This window comes from Lissotriton helveticus, chromosome 7 (genome assembly GCF_964261635.1).
Source record: "Lissotriton helveticus chromosome 7, aLisHel1.1, whole genome shotgun sequence".
NCBI classification, from domain to species: domain Eukaryota; kingdom Metazoa; phylum Chordata; class Amphibia; order Caudata; family Salamandridae; genus Lissotriton; species Lissotriton helveticus.
In genome coordinates, this window is record NC_136068.1 from 1920998497 (window position 1) to 1921020940 (window position 22444).

The 22444-nt window shown below is 47.7% G+C and overlaps 1 protein-coding gene across 1 annotated transcript in view; it reads right to left on the bottom strand.

Annotated features, from left to right (window-relative positions):
* LOC144769974 (butyrophilin subfamily 1 member A1-like) overlaps positions 1-22444 on the bottom strand; it is a 143782-nt gene that overhangs the window by 41501 nt on the left and 79837 nt on the right. The window contains exons 3-4 of the mRNA XM_078654169.1: positions 12427-12558; positions 10274-10417 (exon numbers count right to left, since the gene is read on the bottom strand). Of these exons, the coding sequence (XP_078510295.1) occupies positions 10274-10417; positions 12427-12558 (276 nt within the window). The remainder of the gene's footprint in view (positions 1-10273; positions 10418-12426; positions 12559-22444) is intronic.

Sequence of the window (22444 nt, forward strand, 5' to 3'; positions counted from 1 at the left end):
TTGATGACCCCAGCCTGTCCTGTGAATAGGGAGAGGGGCTGAGCAAAACAAAGTGCTCCAGAACCAGCTGCGTCTGGTTTTCCCCCACCCTGCACCCTAGAGACACAGGGATTTGGTGTATAAAAAGGCTGTGACCTCATGTTAAATGTTCTTGTGTTCCTACTTGAATCTACCAGGGGCATGCTGCTTCTGGGGCACAGGGAAAGGCTTGCCTCCCTGGGCCCTGCCCAGCCCCTGGATGCCCTGGATACTGGAGGATTTATTTTGGACCCTTCTGCCTTGCTGGAGTATTTCCAGGACCTTGAAGAGTTTCTGGGGGCTGCCCCAGCACCTTGGGTGTGCTGGCTTTGTATTATCAACGCCCCTAGCTCTCCCTGCGCTTTGTCCCCCTCTGGGAGAGCTTTATTTGAGCTTTGCAGCTTGAAGCTGCTCTCTGTCCTGCTAGTGTTTTTATATTTTCAATAGCAGGAGCCCACCCTGCTTTATCGACCAATTCGGAGGGAGCCTACCCCTCATTTGCGCTCTTGGAACTTATTTATTTATTGTATGGGTGCCCACCCCGCTATTTACTTTTTATTGCGAGGGAGCCTACCCCTCTTGCCGCCGAGGAATCACCGCCGCAGCCCCGAGCTGCTTGTTGAAACGTTGCCAGGCCGCTGCCTACCGCGACCCAGAAGTAGTGGAGGTGGGCGGGGCCTGGTGACCCTTTGTTCCGCTTCCCCCTGCCTGGGGAAAGCCTTTGTGTGCCTTGCCGGTCTCCCGTGTGGAGAGGGAGACCAAAGAGGCTGCCCGCCGCCTGCCCGAGAAGGAGAAGCCGCCCGGGTGAATGGAGGCGGCCGGTGGAGGCAGCACCTTCTCTTTGTACCCTCCGGGGTTCCCGTAGTGAAAAGTGAGCCTCGGTGCCGCGAGTGAAGCGGGGACAGCGAGGAGAGAAGCCCCCCCCGATGCAGGAGCCCGTTAAGTGAGGGCTGGGCATGGGAGGAGCACGGCCGCATTAGTTTTTGAGCGGCCCCCGCCTGATAGGGGGCCGCTCCAACGAAGGGGCCCACAATTGGTTAAAGGGTCCGGAGGGACCCCGTGGACATGGCCGCATTTCACCCCACACCGCTCCTCGATGGGGGGCAATGTCCGTTTTCAGAGTCCGAGAGGCCCTGTGTGCTGAGCGGTCCGCTCCAACAGTGTGCACAGTGGCAGGGGGCATTTAGGGCGGCCCCGGATGGCAGTAGGCCGCCCCAACGTTCTACTAGTCCTTTACCGATCCCGAAGGCCCCACGAAGCCCTCATTATTTTAAGAGCCTAGATGGCTCCCGGGGCACATTATTGATTTAAAGGGCCAAAGGAGCCCGTGCTGAGCCCCGTGGCTCCAACGACAGGGGGCATGTTTTCTTCTAGAGCCTAGGTGGCTCCCACTCCCCCATCATTGTTTAGAGCCTGGAGGGCTCCAAAATGCACATTATTTTCCCCAGAGGCTAGAAGGCTCCAAGGTGTACAGTTGGTTCCAGGGCCAGATGGCTCCAGCATTTGGCACAGCCTTTGTCCTAGGGCCAGTGAGAGCCCATGCCGCAGTTTGTCTCCAGCTGCCCAGCAAGTAGTGGGCAACTGCTACGTTTAGGTTCTTCTTTCTAGGGACATGTACTTTGCATCTAGGAGTGAGTCGCACTCCTTCATCCCTACCTTGGCCTTCCCCAGCTGCTCAGCACTTAGTGCCAGCTTCAGCGTTTAGGCCCTGTTCTTGTCCTCAGCTGCCCAGCAAGTAGTGGGCAGCTGCTAGTTTAGGTTTTGGCGCAGTGGCGCAACCTGGACCTCGTTGTGATTTTGGACCCTAATGTGATTTATGTGCTATGCTGTTTTATGTTCTGATTCTTTTGGGTGTTAGGAAATGTACTGTGTGTGGTATGTTTTGCGCACCCTGTCTTGAGGACTCTAGATATGGTTTATGCCAAGGAGGTTGTTTTACCTAGTATAGTTATGCTAGAGAGTTCCTGGTTCCCTGCGTGATATATGCCTAAGGTGGTTAGGATTGCGTAGGATGTACTTACCTTCTACCAGTGGTTACTGGTTGTGTGCTACATTTGCTATTTGATGCTACAATTATCCTATGTTCTAAGTGCTATTCCTACAAAGTGCTAGTTCTACCAAGTGCTTATTCCTGACAGGGGTCCATGTGGCCCTGTCCTATGTACATAACCCCCTGTAAATTCCGCCCGTGCCAGTGGCACAGTGTAAATTGTGTGTTTATTATCTAATGTGTTTGGTGTAATACAAAGGCTATTTTTATATATAACCTTGTGTGGAGTTTCCTTTGTGGTGGGCCTTGGGTGTTGCTGCTGGGTGCGTGCGCAAATGCTTTACACATTGCCTCCGGGATAAGCCTGACTGCTCGTGCCAAGCTACCAAGGGGGTGAGCAGGGGTTATCTTTGGCGGGTGACTTCCTTGCCCTGACTAGAGTGGTGGTTTCTGCCCGGCTTTGATGCAAGTCTTAGCCAACCAGAAATCCCATTTCTAACAGACTACATTTGGCGTAATGAAATGGTAGCAGAGGATGATTAGCCTCTACATTGAGGGGAGAATGAGGGTTTTCGAGTAAAAACGGAGGAAAATTGGGCTCTGGACATGGAGAAGACGACGGCGGAAAAAGAAGATTGATGGAGGAGAGCGGATGCTGATGGTGCAGCGGAAACAGTGGAAGCTTGAGTATGAAACTGTGTGGTGTGCTAGATTGCGGTGATGAATTCATTGTGTGATGTCTTGCGAAGTTGGAATGAAAGTCGAGTGATTGTCGGTTAATTGGTTTACTCGTCTGGACATGTGCAGATCAAGAAGTTTGGTGAGCGGACTCAAGAGAATTCCAAGATCCCGGGATAAGTTTGTATATGTGATTGTCTGATCAAATATTGTGGGTGTCATGAAGCGCTATCAGCGATCCACTTGTGATAGGGAACATGTGAATGTAGGGGTAACATCGCGGTGGAATGCCTCAGGTACCGGGGTTGGGCTACGGCGAGTGGGTGACCAACGCAGGTCGGGGTCACAGTGGATGTTCTTGTAAGAGTGTTCTATCGATCTTTTAGTGGACGGACAATTACTTGTGTATGTGACTGTAAGTTATTGTGGCTGTAGTAGGAAGCAGTTACTTGGTTAGTAACTTTGGGTTATACAGTTACTTGTGTACGAATGTGTGAGCCTGTGTACGAAGTGAAATTGTAAAGGAGGGTGAGCCGCTGCAAGGAGGGAGTTCTGGGACTAGTCCGAAGTTGAATATTGAATTCTGGATTGCAAATAATTGATTTTCACAATGAGATGTTTTAAGGTGTTGCATGATTTGTGTAGAGGCGACACAGGGTTGGTAACTCGGGTGGGAGAAGACGCTCCACCGGCGGATGCCCCGGCACATTACATGGCAACTAATGTAGGACTAAATACTATAGTGTGGCTGCAAAATTGACATAAAAGCACAGAGAAGGAGGGAGATTTGGCTTTCCCTCTTTATGGGTCTTTTCGAATGGATGTGCTGTACCAGCTGAGAGGAGTAATGTCTTCTCTGAAACCTCCGCCTAGACCAATGCAATTTGAAGCATTAGATGCATGGATGAGAGCAGCAATGGCAAAAAGAAGAGTAGCTTCACAGGTAAGAAGAAAACGGCAATGAAGGCATATCAGGATTCCAGGTGGGATGCACAATTGAAGAAGTGGAGAGTAGACATCATAGAGGGAGAATGCTTAAATCCATTCAGGTTGTTAAAAGGAGGTCTGAAGGACAGAGTAAGACGGGGGAGGACAGTGATACAGATGATAGCTTTCTAGAGAGATTGTTAGCAGAACGTACTCCACCATATGACTCCAGATCGGAGCTGGAGAGAACGCAGCAACCTGGAGAAGCTTTAGGAGTGAGTCGAATGGGTTCAGAGGAGCAGACAACAGGAGTAAGAGGGAGAATGACAGTGGGACTAAGAATTAAAGGGGGGTCTGGAGGGCAAGGATATGCAGATCCTGAGCACAATGGAAGTGCATGCTCCATGCAGTTACCAGACTCTCTACTGAACCAGTTACAATTGGACCTGTGGTCTCGATCTATAACCCAAATGAGAGAGCAAGTGAAAGTCAACAGCAGACCAGAGAAGGGGAAGAGACTATGTCAGGAGGCAGTCTTACAGTGAGTGGAACAGGTATGGCTCAGATGCAAGTGGAAGCTAGTACTCCATTGCCAGCCACTGCTGATCCATCAAGGATGGACAGTGGATCAGAACGAATACGAACAGGAGCTTTGGCAAATTCTAGGTCAGACATTAGAATGTGGGTTCCACCAGTGAGTGAGTCAATGATGTCAAAGGAAGAACTGGAGATGAAACGAGAGACACACCTAGAGTACTATTTGAATCACAGGATTTATGTGAAGGTAACCATTGGAGAAGTTGAAGTTGTCAGAGAGAAAGTCGTCCAGCGTTGAGAATGGAGGAGAGTGCAGGTCCAAGGAGGGCACAAAGTTGCGACAGGGAAGAAACAGGAAGTGAGAAGGGTCAAAGAACCATACAAGTGGAAATGAAAGCACCATTGTTAGATGTGGTCACATTGAAAGTTGAAATAGATGAAGTGATAGAAGGGAATCTGCCATTGGACAGGATTGAAACATATGATCCAAGCGAGTTGCTATTAGTAGCTAAGGATGTCACTAAAAAGGCAAAGCGAGCTCATGAAGCATTGGTACAGTTGGCAAGACGGTATGAGATGGATTGGACCAAGACGAAATTGATGCAGGGGATCTGCAGATTGAATTATACTGATCAAGATTTAGAGGAAAAGCGAACAACAGGATTAAAGGCACAAATTAGAGATTTGATCATAACAATGCGACCATAGAGAGAATTAGATAAATGGGAAGAAAGATAGTCCAAAAGTGCCAAGAAAATGATAGGAGATACTCCACCTCCAAGTGGAGGGATGGGAGCAGCAGGAAATTATCCTCTGAGAGAAGTACAGAATGGGGGTATCTACATGTGCCATGGAGCAGGGGTGATTTGGCAGCATTCACTAATGATTTTTCTCAGCTGAGGGAGAAGCCTACCAACTGGTATAAACAGATTGATCGGTTTGTTAAGATTTCGAAGGTGTTATGGATTGATTTGAATACCTTGTGCAATATAGTGGTTCCAGACGATTTATGGACGGCATGTAAGGTTTCCGTTGTTAGGCCTACTGTGGAACCGGCTAGAGATGCTGTGACTAATGGTCCTTCAGCTGAGGTGATGAAGAAATATGAACAAGCGATTACATAGTTGCAGTCTAAAGTGGCCCCGCAGACTGTCGATTGACTTAAAATTGATCATACTACTCAAGATCCTAAGGAATCAGTACATGAATATTATGAGAGACTTTTAGTTGCATTTAAACAACATAGTGGATTGGATACCATTGAGCCAAATGATATGGGACAGTGTATTTCTAAATTTGTGTTAGGATTGAGATCTGATATCAGTTTGATGATACAGCACCACTTGATATGTTGGCAGAATAAATCTGTCAATGAAATTTTGCGTTATGCAAAATACTGCAGTGAACAGGTAGAGGCAGCACAAAAGAAAATAAAGGAAAAATGAATGTTGGTACAGTTGAGAAATGCCAAAATGCTTGACTGGGTGCAAGGGGTTGGAGGAGCGATGGGTCTAAGAAGAGGAAGTGGTAGAGGAATGAACCAACATACTGTATTTCAACCTGGACAGGGCAGTGGAAGGGGTGCAGATGCCGGAAAGGGAGCTGAGTAGGTGACAAATCTAAAACGTGTCACAGCCTGCCACTATTGTCACAAAATAGGGCACTGGATGCGCGAGCGTCAATTGAATCCAGCAAATCAATTGTAATATGAAGGAGAGGGACAAATGTCAGAAGGTGTGAATACTGTGACAAGACCCAGATCCATGTATGGGGGTTGTGAGTCCCAAATGCAGATACCACAGCCTCCGAGAACACCCATGAGTAATCAGACATATCGTCAGATGCCTTACTTTGTGATAAAAGACAGATTAGATGAAATACAAGGTCCTCAGGAGTGCCTGAGGGGGGTGCAGGGAGAGTGCACTTTGGGTGCTGCCCTGGAAGTGGATCAAAGTGGCCCTTTAGTAGATTCTTGTTAGACACTGGAGCTGCGCGCTCCACAGTAAGAATAAAAGTGGTCCCAGATTTATCCCTGTCAGGAAAATCGATCCAAGTGGAGGTAGTAACCAATTTGAAAATAACAAATCCGTTAACAAATGAGTGACCTGTGAGAATCAAACCCTTCCAGGATAAACACCAATTTGTGGTGTGTGATTCCAGCCCAGTCTGTCTATTGGGACGATATCTTTTGTGTAAGCTAAACTGTACCATATCTTGCACTCCGAGGGGTGTGGAGTTACAAACTTATGATGACGATGCTAATTTTAAAATGGCCAAAATGAGCTTCTGTGCAGAACTGTTTGTGGTTCTCACAATAGAAGATCTACCATATGACTTGAGAGATTCAGTTACTCCGAAGGTGTGGGATTTCACGGGTGAGGAGATTGGATTGATTTGTGGGGTTGAACCTGTTAAGATACAGGTCAAACCATATGCTGCATTCCCACGAACCTCGCAGTATATATTGACTCCAGAAACTATGCCTGGGATAAGACCTGTAATTGAGTCCATGATTGCACAAGGTCCCTGTAATTCACCTATAATGGGACTACAGAAGCCTAGCAGCAAGATCAGAATAGTGCAGGATTTGCGCAGGGTCAATGAAATCGTGATCCAATGTTGTCCTCTGATACCGAAACCAGCTGTTGTACTATTTCAGATACCATGTGAGGCCGAATTGTTTACAGTCATCGATTTGTGTCAGGCGTTTTTCTCCATACCATTGCCTGAAGATAGCCAATATATTTTTGCGTTTAGAATGGACGACCGTGTATTAACATGGTGTAGGATCCTTCAAGGGTATACAGAAAGTCCCTATATATTTAGCCAATGTTTGAAAAAGAATCTTGACGGGCTGGTAATGCCCCAAAGCTCAGTCCTGGTTCAATATATCGACAACCTTTTGTTCACGTCAGAGACTGAGGATGCTTGCAGGATTGACACAGTGTCTTTGCTGAACCATTTAGCAGAGAATGGACACAAGGTGTCTCCAAACAAGTGCAGTATGTGGGTCACCGAATTGGAAAGGGAAAACAGAGGGTGTCACATGATCGCATAGAGACAATTCTACAAATGGAAGCTCAAGAAAACACGGAAATAAGTCCGCATGTTTTGGGGAATGGTCGGCTATTCTCGACAGTGGATCCCAAACTTTTCCTTGCAAGCAAAGCCACTTTTGAGGTTGACTTGAAAGGACATTAGTGATCTGGTACCATGGGATGATGACTACTTGAGAGCCTTCCTTGTGCTGAGAGAGAGCCTATTGTCCCGCTCCAGATCTGGGAATTCCAGATTACAATAAAGCGTTTTCGCTCTTCTGCTGTGAGAGAGAAAGATGTGCATTAGCGGTCCTTGTACAGACACATGAAGGTGCCCGTAAACCAGTGGCTTATTTTTCCACTACATTAGGTAGCTTCTGCGTTGCCCGGATGTCTCAAATCAGTTGCTGCAACAGGTGTCAGCATTGAGAGATGTGAAAGCATAGTAATGGGTCACCCGCTTGTGGTGTATGTACCACATTCAGTAGAACAGTTAATGACAAGAACAAAGACACAGCATTTAACGAATAACAGACTTACAAAGTATGAGCAAGTTATATTGGCTTCTGAAAATGTTACTCTAAAATGCTGTACTACCTTAAATCCCACTACATTGTTGCCTCTTCCACAAGAGGAAGGAGAAGATTGTGAAGAGCATGACTGTCTGGATGTTACTGAACTATCTACAAAACCCAGATCTGACATTGTCGATGAACCGTTACCTGAATCTGATTTGATCCTTTTTGTTGACGGTTCGTGCCTAAGAGACAATAAAGGGTATCTGAGAGCAGCTTTTGCTGTATGTACCATTTTGGGAGTGGCTGAAGCTGCCTGTTTGAACAGAGTATATACTGCTCAGGTGGCTGAAATTATTGCTCTGACACATGCCTGTACCATCGCAGATGGAGTTCGAGTAACTATCTATATGGACAGCCAATATGGGTTTGGAGTGAGACAGCTCTGGTCATGGCTGCAGAGGAACTAAGAGCAATAATAGACACAGGGGGTAAGGCGTCTTGATTTTATTAGATCTATCTGCAGCCTTCAACACTGTGAACCATGATATATTAGCCAGTAGGATTTCTGAGTTGGGTATCAGAGGCACCGCCCTCAAGCTACTGTAATCCTTTCTTGCCAATAGGATTTTCTCAGTGGAAACCGGAGTCTTTGCTTCCGAGCCTTTCAAACTTCCCCGTGGTGTGCCACAGGGTTCCTCGTTAAGCTCCACACTTTTCAATGTATACGTGACCCCTATGGCGGAAATCATCAGGGAGTTTGGGTTCTCAGTGGTCTCTTACGCTGATGACACCCAGTTGGTGGTGTCAGTCTCAAGGAACTTGGATGAGACAGCGGACCGTTTCAATAGCCACATGACACAGGTTAACCTGTGGATGCAGTTTAACTGTCTAAAATTGAACGGCTGAAAGTCTGAGGTCTTGCTGCTGGGCTCTGATTCTTCTTTTTGGTCTTCGAGATGGTGGCCTGACAGTTTGGGCAACAGCCTAGTCTCAGTGCCTAAGTTAAAAAATCTAGGATTCATCTTCGATGTTAAACTGACATTCAACAGTCAGATCAATAGCCTTTCCTCAACCATTTGGTTCATCCTAAAAATGATCAGGAAAATTCGGCCATTCATCCCACCTGAATCCCTAAAAACTCTGGTTACAGCACTAGCCTTGTCCAGGTTGGACTACGGCAACGCCCTGTACATGGGGATCCAATCTCAGCGTCTATAAAGGTTGCAGAGCCTGCAAAATGCGGCAGCCAGATTAGTATTGGATATCCCCAGGTTTGAGCCAGTTTCCCCAAGATTAAGAGCCTTCTACTGGCTCCCAGTGTACGAGAGGATTACGTTTAAATCCCTTGCCTGTAAAGCACTACAGGGCGCCGGGCCTCAGGACTCATCTGAAATAGCATGCACTGTCTAGAAATCTAAAATCTGCACACAGCAAACTTCTGCAAACACCAAGGTTTAAGAAAGCACGCTGGAGCGGAAGAAGCTTCCTATTAGGGGCAATCAAGACTTGGAACCTACTCCTGGTCACCATAAAGAGCAGCCCCACTCTATCTTTCAGAAAGGCGCTGAAAACCTGGCTCTTTTCCAACTAATAGGATCTGCACACCATTCTGGCAACCTTACTTGACCCACCTGTCTGTAGTGTCAAGACGCCCCAGGGCAATCGTGCGCTTTACAAATGTACAAATCAAATTATGTGCAGGAACTTAGTTTTCCCTAAACAGTTGTACACAGATTGAACACCGTGTGCATGATACGTTACCCTTTTATCTGGGGCTCATACTCAACATGAACTCGGCTACCCATGAAGTGTATGGAATGGGGTTAATGTTGCAAATAACAAAAGCTTCGCCCGTAGGGATTGTTTGTATGATGGCATTAATGATTCTGCATATTATTTTGAGGTATTTTGCACTTACTTTCATAGATATAATGCCATAATTGTTTATGTCATTTGAGATGTCATAAGTGATGTCATAGAACATGTCATGAGTGATGTCATATGTGAGGCCATAAGCAGAGCAGGGCAGGGGTGCAAGCTATAGTTCGCTCTACTGTAACTGGTGAATCTCAGTTCAAAATGTTATGTTGACACTGAAATGTTCACCTGACTATAATTACATTTTAACCTTTGTTTTTTTCCCAAATATAAATAATTTTATTTTATATAGATGTATATCCCAGTAGTCACTGGGCAGTTATAGTTAGGGCCATATTTCTATTGTCAAAGCACCAGGTAAACCCACCCCCTCTCTCCACTGCATCTCACACCCCCTCCCTGTGCTCTGCCTCCCCCTTTCACTGTCTCCTTGGAATAACAAGGCTGCATTCTCTCAAATGGAGTTTGCACTAGAAAACTTTAATTATTTTCAGAGTTTTTATTCTGATCTGTTCAAGAGCATAGGAGTTTTTCAATATATGTGAAGTAGTGCCCTGCAAAACACACATTCATAACACACACTGCTCTGTACAAGTCTTGTAATTAAATTGTAAATGTCCAGAACCATATGTATTTGGATTAAAAAATCAAATGGGGGTATATAAAAGTACAGAGTAAAATGTTCCCACCTCTGTGGAGACACAGAGTCTCTCTCAGATGAGGCTGTAAATCTCTCCTTGAAGAGGAATCTTCTGTTCCAGGCTCATTCCTCACCCTGGGGCAGCTCTGTCCAGGGAGACGACCTTGTCTGTCATGAAGATTGTCCTGGGAAACTGGGACAGAGGAGGGAGAGACAGGTACAGAAAGATAGAGTCAGAAAGGAGGGAGAGACAGGTACAGAGAGATAGAGTCAGAAAGGAGGGAGAGACAGGTACAGAGAGATAGAGTCAGAAAGGAGGGAGAGACAGGTACAGAGAGATGGAGGGAGGGAGGAGGGTGGGAGGAGGGAGAGACAAGTACAGAGAGATAGAGTCAGGAAGGAGGGAGAGACAGGTACAGAAAGATAGAGTCAGAAAGGAGGGAGAGACAAGTACAGAGAGATGGAGGGAGGGAGGAGGGTGGGAGGAGGGAGAGACAGGTACAGAGAGATGGAGTCAGGAAGGAGCAGAGAGATGGAGGGAGGGACAAGGGAGAGCCAGGTACAGAGAAATCAAAAGAGGAGGGAAAGACAGGTATACAGAGAAGGAGGGAGAGACGGGTACAGAGGGATGGAGGGAGGGAGGAAGGAGAAACAGAAAGGAAAAAAGTAATAGAGAAACAAAGATGAGAGGAGAGAGAAAGAGAGGGAGATAGAGAAATGAGTAAAGAAGAGGAAGAGAATTTTAAAGTCAGACATTATTTTTGTCAATGACACGCTGACACACAACCCTCTCTGTGTTTTGTGTCTTTGCACAGCTGTAGATAGAAGTACTGACCACAGTAACACAAGAGCATTAGCAGCGGTGGCGGTACCACAGACGAGGGGATGAAGCACTGTGAGGGATGTGAGCAGTCTAGTACAACACAACATGACATGCTAGGAACATGTTTACATGTGAGAGTGTGAGGTGGAAGGGTGTGAGGCAGGGGCGTACCTACCAAGGGTGCAGCAGGTGCGGTGGCACCAAGGCCCCGAACTGTGAGTGATGTGAGCCTGAAGAGTGTAGTACACTACAACATGACATGCGGGAAACATCCTTTACCAAGCATCCATTACAACGCGGTATGTTACATCGTGGTTTTGACTACGCAAGTCGTTACATCAACTTGCACTGGAAGGCGCTCTAGACTAAGGAATAGTGTAAATTACTGTTTCCAACACCTTTCCTACTGTACGTAGACTGGAGTTGGAATAGTAATTCACACTGTCCCTAAGCCCAGCGCCCTCCAGTGCAAGTCGATGTAACGACTTTCGTTGTCAAGACCGCAATGTAACATCCCACGCTGGAATACAACGAGTCGTATCGTCATACATCCATTAGGAACATATTTACATGTCAGAGTGAGAGGTGGAAGGGTGTGAGGCAGGGGCGAACCTACAAGAGGATCACCTTCAAGCTCCTCACACACGCTCACAAAGCACTCCACAACGCCGGACCAGCATACCTCAACAAGCGTCTCACCTTCTACACCCCGAATCGCCAGCAACGCTCCGCTAACCTCGCCCTCGCCTCCGTCCCACACATACACAGAACTACCACTGTCAGCAGATCCTTTTCCTACCTCGCCGCCAAGACGTGGAACACCCGCCCCACCCATCTGCGTCAGACCCAGGATCCGCTGACCCTCAGGAGACATCTCAAGACCTGGCTGTTCGAGCAGTAGCTGTTACCCCCCTCTGCCCCCCACCCCAATGCCCCTCCACCCTCACCTTCAGCGCCTTGAGACCCTCATGGGTGAGTAGTGGGCTAAACAAATGGATGAGTGATTGATTGACCAAGCGAGAAGCAGGTGCAGTGGCACTGGGGCCCAGGGCTGTGAGGGGCCCTCTGCACTACAACTGTAGCTGCTTCAGAGCTCTTGGCATCCTTGCTACACCACAGGTGTGAGGCAGATATGTTCAAGTAGAAGCACTCGGTAGTAGTAAGAAGCTTGCATTTACCACTACTACCCCAGACTGCGTCATCCCTGCGTCTACAACCCCGGCTCTCACTTTCAGCATCTCCTGTCCCCGAGTGACGTCACCAACATGGCTGAACCCTCACACACATGGAGGCCAGTCCAGGCCATGCTGGTACTATGCACATCTGACATGAAGCCATGTACCTCAACATGCTGAAAAAAGAGACGAAAGGGTGTTTACCTGGACGGAGGCACAGAGAGGTTTTCAGAAGAGAGCGCGGAGGATTCTGGGAAGACCCTGGACATTCTCCAGCCTCGTCTTGGAGACCAGCAGAGCTCTGCACCCTGGGGCTGTAGAAGACTGCTCTCTCCACTGCAGGGGGGGCAGGAGAGAGAGGAGAGGGAGGGAGAAGGGGAGAGAGTGAGCGATAGAGGGGGAGAGAGAAAGAGGGAGAGGGAGCGAGAAAGAGGGGGGAGAGAGAGGGGGAGAGGGAGAGAGAGAGAGAGAGAATGAGGGGGAGAGATAAAGAGGGAGAGGAAGATTGAGGAAGAGAGAGAGGATTGAGGGAGAGAGAGAAAGAGAGGGGGGGAGAGAGAGGGGGGGAGGGGGAGAGAGAGTGAGAGGGAGAGAGGGGGAGGGGGAGAGAGAGAGGGAGGAAGAGGGAGAGAGATGGAGAGGAAGAGAGAGAGAGAGAAAGAGAGAGAGAGGGAGAGAGGGAGAAAGAGGGAGAGGAAGAGAGAGAGAAAGAGGGGGGAGAGAGAGGGGGAGAGAGGGAGAGGGGAGACAGAGGGGATGGAGAGGGGAGAGAGGAAGAGAGAGAGATAGGGAGGTAGAGAGGAGAGAGATGGAGGAGGGAGGGATTGGGAGAAGGAGAGGGAGAGGAGAGAGAGAAGAAGAGTGGGAGAATGAGAGGAGGAGGGAGAGAGTGAGTGAAAGGGGAGGGAGAGGAAGAAAGAGGGAGAGAGAGGAGGTGAGAGAGAGGGTTAGAGGGAGAGATAGAAGGGGAGAGAGAGCGGAGGGAGAGAGGGAGAATCAGGGAGAGGGAGGGGGAGGTTAGGGAGAGGGAGAGAGATAGAGAGGAAGAGAGAGGGGGAGAGGGAAAGGAGGAGGGAGAGAGAGGGAGAGAGTGGGAGGTAGAGGGAGGAGGGGTGTGGGGAGAGGGAAAGCGGGAGGAAGAGAGAGAGAGGGAGAGAGTGGGAAAAGAGAAGGAGAGGAGATGGTAAAGGAGGAGGGAGAGAGAGAGAGACCAAGCGAGTGAGAAAGAGAGAGAGAGAGATAGAGAGAGGACGAGAACGAGGGAGAAGGAGAGGGAGAGAGAGAGGGAAGGAGAAAGGGAGAGAGAGGGGAGGGAGTGGGAGAGAGAGGTAATGAGAGGAAGATGAAGAGAACGAGGAAGAGGGAGAGAGAAAGGGAGAGGGAGAGAGAGAGAGAAAGGGAGGGAGAGAGGGAGGGAGAGAGATGGAGAGGGAAGGAGAGGGGTAGGAAGGTGAGAGAGAGAGATAGAGGGAAAGTAAGGGGAGGGAAAGAGAGAGAAAGTGGTAATGGAGAGGGGAAGGAAGATGGAGGGAGAGGTGGAGAGATGGTGAGGAGAGAGCGGGAGGGGGAGAGAGAAAAGGAGACAGAGAGGGAGAGAGGGGGAGGGAGAGAGAGAGAGCAGGAGAGGGAGAGGGAGAGCGAGGATAGAGAGAAAGAGGAGAGAGGATGAGGAAGAGAATGAGGGAGAGGTAGAGAGAGGGAGCGGGAGAGTGAGAGAGGGAGAGAAAGAGGAAGAAAATGACGGAGTGGGAGAGGGTGAGGGAGAGAGAGGGAGAGAGAGCGGGAGAGAGAGAGAGAGAGAGGGAGAGGAAGAGAGGAAGAGAGAGGGAGGGAGAGAGGAAGAGAGAGAGGGAAGGAGAGAGGGAGAGAGAGAGGGAGAGAGGGAGTGAGGGAGAGATAGAGAGGGAGCAGGAGAGAGAGCGGGAGAGAGAGAGAGAGAGGGAGAGGAAGAGAGAGGGAGGGAGGGAGGAAGAGAGAGAGGGAAGGAGAGAGGGAGAGAGAGAGGGAGTGAGGGAGAGAGAGAGAGGGAGAGAGAGAGAGAAAGAGGAGGAGAGAGGAAGAGAATGAGGGAGAGGGAGAGAGTGAGGGGGAGAGAGAGAGAGGGAGAGAGAGAGGAAGAGAGGGAGGGAGAGGGAGATTATAAGGGTGAGGGAGAGAGACAGTGGGAAAGAGAGAGAGAGAGGTGAATTTATTTTTCAGTACAAATTGCAGGGCTTTGATTTATTTCACTGACAATAACCAAGAAGTACTTCAGCCCTTTCCACCCTCGAGTAGTGCAGTAGAAGGTGTTAGACATGTTTAGCTTCAATGCGCGATCAATACCGAGTCTTTCTTATTCATTACCAGACCCTTCAATGCATCTCTGAATGTAGCTCCTTTCTCTGCTCCTCAGTGAGGTGTAAAGTGTTTGTTGGTGTTGAGTTCAGGGAGCAAAGTCCGGCTCCAACGCACACAGGGCCTGGGGTAGAGTTTGTGGACAGTGGACCTTGTCGCAAACATGAGGGAAGAGCCTGTCTGTCGAACACTCAGGGGCATATTTACGAGATTTGTCACGCAGTGAGGCGCGGCGAGGCACTGTGCTGCGCGACAGTGAAAGGGCAGGAATGCCCCGTATTTAAAAGAATGCAGCGCATTCCTGCCTTTGTCCCTGCTCTAGCGCCAACCCGGGCAACCTTGCACCATGGTGCCAGGGTGCCTGAGTTGCATGCAGGATTGTGTTTGTGCAGGAAGGGGCACCTTCCTGCACAAAAACAATCCTGGGAGGCATAGAGCTCTATCTATGTGAGCTGCAGAATGCCGCACACATAGAAAGAGGAAGTAATGAGGAGAAATACAGATATTTCTCCCCTTCACTCCACTCCTGGAGTAAAAACCATGGGAGTTGCGCAGAGGACCCGCATAACGCCTCGCTAGCGCAGAGTAAGGCAACACTGTGATTTGCGCTGCTTTGCTTTAGTCGAGATTTAGGAAGCCACTCAGGGCCACGCGAAGCAGCCTTGAATAACTTCATTAACCCCTCCCAGGCTCATGACGAGCTCAGCTCGTCATGTGGAACGCTCGCATGCGGGGAGAGCTGTACTGAGCGCTCCACGGCAGGTAATGCACCTGTGACGAGCTCAGCTCGTCATGAGCATGCGGGCGCCGTGCGCGCCCCCCTCCCCCCCAGCACAGCGGGGGAATAACCCCCGCAGCAAAGGGGTTAAACTCATTTTTCAGTTGCAGCGTGTATGTATCACGTTGCGTGGTACAAGCGTGATTCAACGGGAGTCATAAACATGGCCCTCAGTACGCCAGACTCATTTAGAGACAGGTGGACTGTAAAGTTTCCTCTTGGCTCCATTGACAAAAAGTTCCTCTGAAGGCCCAACAGAGCAGGGGCTGTTGGAGGAAAGGGGTTGTATGTCATCACAACGCATGCTTTTACTCCGCATGCCATTACAACGCAGTTTTTACAACGCAAGTCGTTACAACGACTTGCGTTGGGGGGCGCTGGATAGTGGAATAGTTTAATTTTCTATTCCAACTCCAGTCCCCGTGGATAGTAGGAAGGTGTTGGATAGAAAATTAAACTATTCCCTATCCTACAGCGCCCTCCAGCTCAAGTCGTTGTAACGACTTGCGTTGTAATAGCTGCGTCGTAATGGTAGTGCGGAGTAAAAGTTGCATTGTTAAGGATGTTTCCAGAGGAAAGGCATTACACCACCCGTCCTATGTGGTGCTGACGTGATTGCCCTGTCCGTCAAGGTGAACTGCCTTTCCATGGTCAGAATCCAAAATTGACAAAACATTTTCTAGGAGTACACTTGGAAACCTTTGTGAATTTGTGAAATGTGTAACCCTCTTTCCTGAAGATCAGAAGTGTCTAAAAAACAACTGGGCTCATTGACATTCTGGGCTCGTATTAAATGTAGGGTGCACTGTGCCCGTGTGCGTCCTATTATAGAAGGTGTGGGGGCATATTATCAAGGGGGTTTATCTCCGCTTTTTTGGCTTTAAAAGCCAAGAAAGCAGAGATAAAATTATCTCCCTATTACCTAGCTGTCGCTAATACCAGTTAGCGACAGCTAGTAGGAGATAGCGACCATCTTGGGCCCCACTTTGCATGTCAGTGATATTTATCACTAATGACATGCAAAGTGGGCGTGCCAAGATGTTAGCGACTGGAAACAGTCGCTAACATCGCTATCTCCTATTACCAACTTTTGGAGATATTCGCGCTAAGCGCGAATATCTCCAAAAGCTAACACCTGCCCTGAGCAGTTGTTAGCCATGCTATCCAATGGGAGGTGGATAACATGGCTAAGAGCATTAGCTCGGTAATGCATGAATATCGCTGACTTTTCAGCGATATTCATGCATTGTGGCCGTTTTTTATTGCATTTGCGATAAACCTTGGTAATACCAAGGTTTATCTGCGATAAAAATCGCCGCACCTCAGCGGTAAATTTTTGTCTCTAACCAAGCAATAGCGATAATTATCGCTACTGCTTGGTAATATGCCCCGTGCTGCTCCCAGGGCAGGCCTTTCCTATAGCCGCTTGCCCGCCATTCATTGGGCGGGTGGCGACCCTGAGGGGATGTCCTAGAATTCCCATTCCGCGTTTCAGGGGTTGCTGACTGCGCATCACCTCTTTGTGACTCACATTCAGCGTGCCGTCTGACGGCTCCTTTGCCTCCGCAACCACATCTGCAATATGGCACGCGCACTGACACGAAAGGGGCTATTCACAAAAATATTTAACACTTTTGAGTAATTTACAAGTCTACTTTACTTTCACGCTTGAGTGACTTACACTCGGATTTTGTGACTAGCCAAAAATTCTAAAGCATAAAAATATGTAAGAGTAAATTCCACATATAAATTACTCAAAAGTGTAAGTTTCCTTCGTGAATAGCCCTGTACGTTCATATTGTATACTTTTCAAGCTTTAGGTTCAACTGAGATTGAAACCTGACATCAGTGAATATTATATGATTGTGTGGGGTAGCAACAGGGGTTTCATAGCACAACACAAGCCTTTCGTCACTGCTAACAGCCTAGTGTCTCCAGGTGCTATTCACAAAGGTAACTTGCACTTTTGAGTTACTTACACATATATTTACTCTTACACTTTTTAATAGCTTTACTACTTTTTGCTATTCTCAAAATCCAAGTGCAGTTACTAAAAAGTGTAAGAATCAATTACATGTGTGAATTACTGAAATTCTATCTTACCTTTGTGAGTAGTCCCTGCGGTGTTTCCACCTTTGCATTGGAACACACCTCCATGGAAATGAGGGCACGCCCCCTAGGGATGACGCTGGCATAGAATATGCTTTGCCACACAGGTATCTATGGCCCCTTCTATAATACCAAAGTAACCCACATGTGCAGGAATTGAGTGCCTTTAGCCACCCATTGTGCCCAAAGGGCACTAACTTTTTTTATTTTTTTTATTTTATATTTTATACAGAAAACATTTGCAACAGCTGTTACAGGGTTAGCATAGGTTGAATAATTGCCGTTTATACATCGGTGTTTATATAGCTTTCCCCACATGGCATTATTTTTGAGAAACGAGAGAAAGGCAGGCAGGAAAGGGCAGAAAAGCAAGGGGTGAAAAAAGAGCTAGGGGACAGGCACTGAGAGAGATACATTCCTTATTAATTACATCTGACATTCTGTGAAGATGTTTGAGCTCGCATGCAGGCCCGACAGGGCTACAATTGGATGCAACTGTTTGGGCCCAAGTAGATACAGTTGTCTTGGTGGCCTAGCAGTTTCATGGAGGTTCATAAGAGTCTAGGTCTCCACATCCCTCTGGAGGCCGGTTTCCATTGTCGAGCTCTGTAGTGCAATGTTGTCCGCTCCTCTAAGTTGCGTGATTCAGTTGATCCAGCCTTTGTAAGCTGTCTTACTTGTGTCCTTCCAGTTCACTGTGAGAAGTTAGCCTGGCATATGATGTCCACTATTCTAGTGGGCACCTTGCACCAGTCTAAACGACCCTTATGATGGTGGTTGTAAAGTCAACCTTGTAGATCAGCTATCCTAGTGGTAGCATGACCAGCAGTCTTAGGCTAAAACTTCAGAGAACATGTGAAGCCAGTTGTTTTACCAATTATAATCCCTTGAATACCAAATGAAAGGACACCACACAAGGTATATATCAAATATATATGTATGTATTTCTAACACAACCCCTCTGGACTCTTTATGAGGTCAGAGATTGAAGTACATCACAAGTTACTCAATTAGCATACGATAAGTTGCACAAATACAGTTTTGCCCTAGGGGCCTCACAAACCATATACTAAGAAACTGGTTTAAGAACCACGACAGAAATAGTAAGTAGGCCTAGGGCCCAGGGAATCGCTGGGGCTATACTAAACAACCAAAGGTTAGGAAGTAGGAAGCCCATGGGAGACGCGTGCAGTGTGTGAACACAGTTGCGAGTTACCATTGACTTACAGTGGAGAACGTAAAAGTCACAAAGTTACTGATAAAGTGCACTTCCAGATGGACTACAACAAACCCCTTTAGACTAGGACACTTGGAGTGTCAATACCCACGGGAGCACCGGAGTACTCGTGTTACCTCACCCAGGGAAGCCGGGTGCATAGGTGTCTTTTGGGGTCGGGTTTCGTCGATGCATTCAATGGAGACCTGCAACGAAGTGCTGCAGGCGACCAGAGGAAGAGTGATCGCATGGATCCAAAGGTGGATCAAAGAACTGAAGAACCTGAAAGCAGAGGGGACAGAGTCTGGGTCACTAGCCAGTGACCAGGAAGGAACCAGGCGATGTCGCGATGATCTCAGGTGAAGAGGTAAAGCTTGTCTCTGCAGCCACGAGGACCAGGAGGTGTCGACGATGACCAGGAGCTGGATTCGAGCTGTCCCACAAAGGATGTAGTTGATTGCGGCATCGGTATCCGGATTGGACCCAGCAAGCCTTGGCAAACGCAACCCATGCAGGAAGTGAAGAGGAGCTGGAGCATGCCTGGAGCAACCAGGCCAGCAGTGTAAATTCAAAAGAAAGTCTTCAGAGGGCCAACTAGCCAACCGGCTAGCAACCGGGAAGACGCGTCAAGCTGAAATGCAAGAGCAGGCCCCACGTGGCAATCATTGAGTGTGGAGGGCTGAGCTTCGGTGCAAATGGTGCTCAGGTCTGGGGCTTTTCGTACCCCAATGCACAACTTTGAGTTACCTCAGGAGTTGATGCTGTTAGCAAAATGCAGGATGTCCAGGGTGTCCGGTCCCACGTCTCTCCTGTCCGCCACAGGTCTCTGCTTTGCTGTGGATGTGGGTCGGAGTCAGAGAAGTCTGGAAGTCCAGTTCCTGTGTTGCTGAGTCTTCGGGTTCCGTCGGGAGCGTCGACAAAGCAGACCGGCAAGTTACTGATGGTGCCTGTGAAGGCACTTCCATAGTCGTGGAGAATAGAATTAGGTGTGGAGACGCTGAAGCTCCGCGTGGCAGGCTGCTCCCTTCTCGCTCCAGCCTTTTTTTTCAGCATTTTTGGCTGATTAATGGGGAGCGTTGAGGACTCGAATTCCTCAATGGTTTCAGCGTTACTGGTGGCATTAGTGACTTTGTTTTTAGCTCCGGCTTCTGCTTCTGTTTGGTTGCTGCCGGTCCCGGAAAATTTGAGTAACGGCTTGGGACCCTGGATGTATTTCATTCCCTCTACTGCTTTGCTGCTTTCCTGACTTGTGGGCTTCGGGGGTGTCATTGCTTTCAGTGCGGCCTGAGCCAAGACAAAGAATCCGAGCCCCGAGCTCCGAGCACTAACCAGAGCGGCACCCAGCACCTGACACCTGGCACCTGGTGTCTGATGGCTCGGGTGCCCTGCGAGGAGCGGCTAGAGGAGCAAGCAGCCTGGGGCGGTGGGTGAGATTTTAAAGTGGTGGGGCGCAAAGTAATTAGCATACCGCACCGTAGCGAGCTCGCGCAGCGAGCGAGCCCGAACCCCAAAAGGGGGGTATGGGGGGGTTACCCCCCCCAAGAAAATTTTGAAAAAAAGAAGAAAAATCGTGCATTTTCAAGCAAATTTGAGAAAGCAGGAAGGTTAATTAAGCAATTGTGAAAGTGCAGTTATTACATTAATAGATGGCATAACATAGGTAGCTGCTTATACATGAGCACCAGTTTTGTAACATCACCATTATTGCCTAAATAAACATTAGAATAAAGCTTAAAATCCATGCCGGGGTAATGTGGCCCAACATTGTCAGGAACGTGAAAACCAGAAATCAGATGAAACCAGGCAAGACATTCAATGGCACAGTTATAATTATTGTAACTTTATTTCACTTGTAATGAAACCTACTTTATCATAAAGCACTCTGACATCTTTGGGTAATGACCGGGATATGTAAAAATGTTCAGCTATATGCCATTGTTCGCCTCCTATTGCCATGGTCCCCGCTTGTTAAATGCACGAACCATACTGCCTCTTGGAGCTTAAAATGTGTCTTTAAAATCCACAATGACATTTGTGGCTCTGGACAGAGTTGGCTGCTTCTATGCACCTTAATGTTCACTTTCTGGCAAAAGATGGTCAACAAACAAAATTACTTGGTGCAAAGGTCTGTCCCAAACCCCTGTCCCAAGATGACAGAGTGAAGACAATAATGCTGCCTCTCAAGTCAGTTAAACAATAGCTTGTATTTTCACCAAGATTATCTGCAAACAATTATAGGTATTTAATGGCAGATTAAAATAAAGACTAAAGCTCAAGCATTGCTATCTTTTTTCCTCACACAAGGAGTCACTATGGGTTCTGCATGGGCTCTCAGCAAATACCCATCTCCGAGGCTCACCTCACTGAACGACGAAGACTGTGAGGGGCTGATCAGCATCTCTTTTTGAACCTATTAAGTGGAAACTCCATAAGATCATTAGCCTCAGTGCTTTTCACACCATGACCCTGAAGTGGGCCTGTGAGCACCACCTTTTTTTGATGGCTTGCATCCTCAGTGGAGGATGGGACGCCACACCCTGGTTAGTGTTCAATGCAAACTCAAATGAAGTGGTGTCTGCTTGAGTTGCCTACAAACAAACAGGTTGTAGAAAGTTTCCAAAACTGTCAGGATGCTAAGCTGAGCCAGCTGCAGTTTCAGGGCCTGGAGCACCCAATCACCTAGACATGGTCAGACGTTCATGCTTGAAGGACACACAGACAGGGTGTCAATGAAGATCATGCGAGCCCTATGCGGGTCTAAAGGCATAGTTTGTAAGTGCAAATGTAGCTCAACGCACAGTTCTAAAAACATTAGGAAGGACTGTAAGTCAGTACCTATGACAAAGTTCCTACAGAGTAACCTATATGGTGCACCACATCTCTGAACACAGATTCCAACATTAAGACCGTATCCAAAGCCATCAAAACTACTTTCTGATCCAGCATACCAGAATGCTTAGGGGAGTGCCATATATATATATATGTATATATATATATAAGTCTTCAAAGTGGTGAGGCAGAGAATTTGATAGGACTATCCTGGGCACAGAAAAATCTCCAACCCCCAGAAGGTGCTCAATTGTTCAAAGTTGTTCAACTTCATTTATGCCGCTTCTGGAATGATTCTTTTAAAACATCATCAGTTTCATAAAGTTGGCCAGGATGAAAAGAGATGCAGTGAAAAGCACAATTTATTAAGAGAAAAACCAAACAAGCCATAGGTTTCAGTAGTCAATAATCTTTGCATGCTGGCAAACTTAAACACTGCAACATCACAAAGGTGCACTCTTAGAATTTTAATTCTGCAAAATAAGGCAGGCTGGGGAGAGGATGTAGCCTTGAGGCTAGAGCAGCCGACCTCGGACCTAGGGAACCAAGTTCGAGTCTTGGCCACGACACTCAACATCCTGTGATTCTGGGCAAATCACTTAATCTCCCCGTGTCTAACAAAAGAATGAATGTGTCCATCTTTAACAAAACTGGTGCTAATGTAAAGCGCTCTGATATCTGATGGCTTGAGTCTAGTTCGCGCTATATAAAACTCTACAAAAAATTTTATAAAAAAAGGCTTGAATGAGGGGTGAGGTTGATGAAGAACATATTTGTGGAACAAAGAAGAGGGGGAGCAGTGCAGGACAGAGTGGATTAGCATGAGGTCTAAGAGGATGACAGGGCCAAATTCCACTGGCACAAAATTTGACTTAATATTTAGCATTCAACTTTCTACAATATGACATTTGAAAATATGCTCTTCATACGATAATACACAAATAGCCTTATAGCGA